Here is a 5,681-nt window from a genome sequence, read left to right on the forward strand (position 1 = left end):
CAAAACTTACCTTTTGCCCTATCTTACTAATTTTTTGTTAAATTTCTCTAAGACAAATAAATTTTAATAATTATATTTAAATAACAACAATATCCAAAATAAAGTGCTTCATTTTTAAATGGAAATGAAAAATAATGGAGAATGTAGTTGGAGCTGTAAATGTCAATTTCTTTCGTTGTAAGCTTCGCCCGTGAGACTGATTAAAAAATAATGGAGAATGTTATTGGTTTATGATGACTTCCACCTTAAATTATATAATATAGTTAAAATATTTAAATTACTTCTTATCTAAGATAATAAGGTGAGGTGATAAAATACATAACTAAAATACTCTATCACCTAAGACGATGAGGTATGAGAGGTATTTTTGTTATTTATAATGTATTGTGTCGCTCAAAGTGTAGACCAATGAATACCAATAACATGGTCCAAAAACTATTCCCATGATTAAATCAAGATTAAAACTAACTACTTATACATATTAAGCAGAAAGTGCTAATAGCTTGATCCGTGATTCTGCTATGCATTTAAGTTTATTACAAGGGAAAGTGCACCAAGATTAGCTTGCACATTAAGCAGCACAAATACTTGATCCTGAGAATGAGATTACAGAGTGCCCTTCCATATCCAACCAGGACAGGTCATTATAAAAGAACAACGTAAATTACAAGGCGTCAAAGAGTGAAAAGCTAGGAGCCGATCGAAGAACTCGACCCGCCATGCATGTTCTTTTACATTTGTCAATTTTGGTCTAAATAAACATGTGTGTCTATATATATATATCCATCTAAATATGTATTACCTGTTATCTTTATTGTTTTTAAATCATTTTTAGTTTTTCAAAATAATAAAAATATGTTTATTTTTATATTTTTAAAAATATATTTTTGAAGACAATAAATTTTTTTATAAAAAAACTCAAAAAAAAAAATTATTTTAAGTGTTTTTAACCAAAACAAGATGAAAAATCCTAAAACACAAAATACGAGCAACCTCCCACACACACACACTTTCTCTTTGTGCACTCAGTGCCTACTCCACCATCTTCTCGTCCTTTCCATTCTCCAGACAGCCAGCCATTATCATTACCATCGATGGCAAAGACCTTTTCGATCATCACATCTATGTCACCATCATCGCCCGATAACCATCGTTGAGGCCTGATCGTCGCTTTTTTCACCACTACACTTGGCCATTTTGAAATGCCACAACCACAACATCTCCACCTCCTCTATGATTTTCGGCCATTGCCTCTTCATCTTCTCTACCCTTTTAGTCTAGATCGACTTTCTCTATTCATTCATGCCTTTGTGTGTGTATATATATTATATATATATATTTGATGGGATGTGAATTGAAAATTAAAAGTTAAATATACAAATATCTAACCATCAAATCTAACCCATTTTTGGGTATGTTGGTCACCATGATGAGGTCAAGCTGATGGTCAGTCCTAATTGTTGGAATCACCAGTTGGCAGTGGGTAAAAGTCTATAAATTAATTTTCAAATCCAGCTCGATCTGATAGTTAGAAATTATTTTTTTTTTGTATTTTATTTTTATAATGAAAAAAAAAATATTACAAGTTTCACCAACTTCAAAATGTATATATTACTTAATATAATATATTAGCATTTAAACTGTTTCAATTTACTGAATAATCAAATTTATTGAATAAAATATCATAAATTTTTTTTTTTTCAAAATTTCAAAGTAACGCATTTTCTATTTTAAGGAATAATTTTTTTATAATGATAAAAAATATATATTTTTAATAATTTCAAAATAAACATTCAAAACACAAAATTCTAAAACTGAAGCCCAAATAATTCGTTCAATTATCGTTTGGATATGCGATTTATTAGATACAAAATTATTAGCAGGTTTTGTGTTTTTCTATATAAACCCAATCACATACGGGTAAACCCAAGTATTTTCCTCTATAAACCCTCTCCCCCAGTTAAAGCTTCACATCGAGCAAAGGAAACAAAAAAAACATAATAGTTTCCTTCGCAAACTAGGATGGCCAACTTTGCTTGGTTTGGAAACAAACTGCAACATCTTTGTAGTTGTTTATGCTTGAAGCTGGCCTGTTTCGGGAGATCAATATTCAATCTTCTTGTCTGCTTCTACCGTCACTTTCTTTTCAGTATGAAGTCGTTTACCATTCACGTTGTCTATTTTGTCTCCCTTTCGTTTCTGGGTTTTCTCATTCTCAAGGTTTTGAAGCCAAGAACCGAATCGTTCGAGCCTAGGAATCTAGATTTGCTCTTCACGTCCGTATCTGCGTCCACAGTGTCGAGCATGTCCACTGTTGAAATGGAGGTTTTCTCCAACACCCAACTCATCGTTCTCACCGTCTTGATGTTCATAGGTGGCGAGGTTTTCACCTCCATGGTCGGGCTTCATTTAGGGAGGATTAAGTTTAGGAGATTTGGGCGTAACAGTAGTAGTGCCAATAGTAGTAATCTTGGTACTTCGAGTTCCTCGCAGGACAAAATAGAGCTAGGAATCACGGGAGGACCCGATAATGACTTCCACACAAAATTCGAGACACTAGATCATCATACTGACGAGCATTTGAGGTACAGATCAATCAAGTTTTTGGGGTTCGTGGTTTTGGGTTATCTTCTAGTGATTAACGGGGTAGGAATAGCGTTTGTTTTCGGGTACCTAAAACTGGTTTCAAGTGCAGGAAATGTCCTCAAAACCAAGGGCCTAAAGTCGCTCACTTTCTCCGTCTTCACAGTGGTTTCAACCTTTGCAAGTTGTGGCTTCGTGCCAACGAACGAAAACATGGTGGTTTTCAGCAAGAATTCCGGCCTGCTCCTGATGCTCATACCTCAAGTTCTTGTGGGGAACACTTTATTCCCTCCATGCTTGAGATTTTCCATATGGGTTTTGGGTAAGTTTGTGAAGAATAAGGCAGAGGAATCCGATTACCTGTTGAAGAATACAGGGGAAGTTGGATATCTGCACTTGCTTCCCAACTTGCACTCGTCCCTCTTGGTGGTTACAGTCGGGGGATTCATTCTTGTACAGTTCATTCTCTTCTGCTCTCTGGAGTGGGAATCCGCAGCCTTCAGTGGAATGAATACTTACCAGAAAATCGTGGGAGTGTTGTTTGAAACTGTCAACTCAAGGCATAGCGGTGAAACTATACTGGATATCTCTACCATCGCTCCTGCCATCTTGGTGCTCTTCATTGTCATGATGTTAGTTTCTCTCTCTCTCTCTCTCTCTCTTCCCCGCCGCCCCCTCCCCCCATATTTCATGTAAAAAGAGCTAATCTGAAGTTGAGACCAACTTTAATAGAGTTGGGCATGTCAAAAGAAGAAGAAAGTCCCGATTAAATTATTAAATGAAAACCTCGTTAACTCTTTTAATTCTTAATTAAAGTTTGCATAATTAATTAGGCAATAGTAGATAATTTATAAACATATGAAACACTCGACCTGACCAACGTTGATTTTACTTTGACATTGAGTGCACTTGCAGGTACCTTCCTCCTTACACTTCGTTCTTACCCAAAAAAGAGAACGATGAGATTAATTATGGACTAGGACAAGACGATGTTAATGCTAATACAAAGTCGAAGAAAAGAATAAGCAGCAGGCGAAAGGTGGCGGTGCTAGAGAACCTCATTCTCTCACAGCTTTCTTATCTAGTTATAATCATCATTCTCATTTGCATCACGGAGCGCACAAAGATGAGAGACGATCCCCTCAATTTCAACGTCTTGAACGTTGTTCTCGAAGTCATAAGGTAACAAATTAAGCAAAAATTAGTACGTGTTATACCCAATTCTCATCGCATGTTTCCAAGCACACCCCACGATGAAACTCAACAATTAATTAATGGGGGAATTCAAAATTTTAGGCCACCTGCAGCACCTTATTTATCTTCATTCCTTCAAAGTTTTCAGTATTTGTTTTTGATGAATTATATATATCACTCTCTTTCCTATTATTAATTTCATGGTTTTTCCTTAATTTGTTTTTTTACACTGCGATCGATCCTCTTTAAAATGCGTGACATCGCTTCTGAATTGTTTCATACTTTTTTATTTTTATACAACGAATGTATCTTATTTTAACACTGGATCTTAGTATCCGCATTTAAAGATAATATAGAAGGATTAGAAATGTTAGTTGGACACTCGAATTCCACTAGATTAATATTTTATATATTTATATTAATACCAAAATGGTACTGCCACTATCAAAATATAATATTTTTGAATATAAATGTGTGGTAGCCAGCCGATCGTCGGTCATATCATCAACCACCACTTGAGCTAGTTAGTTTGTGCCTATGGGGGCACGATAGCAATATAATTTGGGTGCCTAATATGTGTTTATTGCCTAATTATGACTTTTTATTAATTGATAATCTGTTTATATATATTCCCGGGCTAATAAGTAATACCTTACTTGTGTGCCTCCTAATTCCCAATTAATTGTTTGGATGATTAACTGATGAGAGCTTCCAAATATGGGCAAGTATTTGCAGTGCATACGGAAATGTGGGGTTCACGACAGGCTACAGTTGCAAGCGGCAACTAAAGGTCGACGAGAATTGCAAAGACAAATGGTACGGATTCTCGGGATGGTGGAGCGACAAGGGCAAGCTCATTCTCATTCTTGTCATGTTTCTTGGAAGATTCAAGAAGTTCAATATGCAGGGAGGCCAAGCTTGGAAGCTCTTCTAGCTACCTACTTCATTCACTAACTTATTAATCAAGAGAAATGGCGTGCGTGCTAATGCTTCTGTTTGTCCTCTTCGCTGTCTCTTCAATTAAATTAATTCATCTCATTATCAAATTAATACATAATGATATATATTAATAATGTTAAAAAACTTAATATTATTTTTTAAATTTATTTTATAATTAACAAGAAAAAATACATTTCTTTCAGACGAAGTGATGAATTTTTTTTTTAGACAGAATACTCTTATATTTGTTTGATTAAAAGTATTCTGTTTGAAAAAAATCTATCTCTTTATTTGAGAGAGACAAGTTTTTTTTTATGTTAATTGTAGAATAAAATTTAAAAAAATATATTAATTTTTTAATATTATTAATATATATTATTATATATTAAATTGATAAAATGGCTTAATTTGATTGAAGGGAGAGACGAGAGAATGGGACAGCAGATCTCGCTCCGAGAGAGAGAGAGAGAGTGATTGTGTGTGTGTACTAAGATAGTAGTTATGCTTGAGAATGTGTGTGTACTAAAATAATCGTTACGCTCTTTAAAATACTCTCTTCCTATCATTCTTTCTTATGCCGTCTGCTCATTATTATTGAGATCATTTTAATGATGAGATGGGCAACATGAGATGGAGAGCAATAGAAAAGGAGAGAACTTTTAAGGAAATGTACTTAAAATTTTTGTATAATGTTGGATTACGCTCATTTATTGGCATTCTCAGTCATCATGTCCCTAAAATTACATTAAGGAAATAAATTGAGAAATGTATTCGAGTGACTAGGGTGGTAAGCCTTGACACCACTAATGTCACTCCCAAAGTCTTCTTTCAGAAAGAAACATTCTACTTCCCCTAAGAATTGAAGCCACACTGGGAGTCCCCATACAAGCTTTCAACATGCCTCTTTGCCAATCAGCTATGCCTTGAGAGCTTTTGTATATTGTTAATAATGTTGAAACTTGACA

At 34.7% G+C, this 5,681-nt stretch overlaps 1 protein-coding gene across 1 annotated transcript; it reads left to right on the top strand.

Annotated features, from left to right (window-relative positions):
- The first annotated feature begins 2,022 nt into the window (after positions 1-2,022).
- Positions 2,023-5,433, top strand: LOC127794065 (sodium transporter HKT1-like). Its single transcript, XM_052324950.1, has 3 exons — positions 2,023-3,215; positions 3,499-3,765; positions 4,513-5,433. The coding sequence occupies exons 1-3, from the start codon at positions 2,023-2,025 to the stop codon at positions 4,709-4,711; spliced, it is 1,659 nt and encodes a 552-aa protein (XP_052180910.1). The 3' UTR covers positions 4,712-5,433.
- Positions 5,434-5,681: the final 248 nt, after the last annotated feature.

This window comes from Diospyros lotus, chromosome 2 (genome assembly GCF_014633365.1).
Source record: "Diospyros lotus cultivar Yz01 chromosome 2, ASM1463336v1, whole genome shotgun sequence".
In the NCBI taxonomy this organism is placed as follows: Eukaryota; Viridiplantae; Streptophyta; class Magnoliopsida; order Ericales; family Ebenaceae; genus Diospyros; species Diospyros lotus.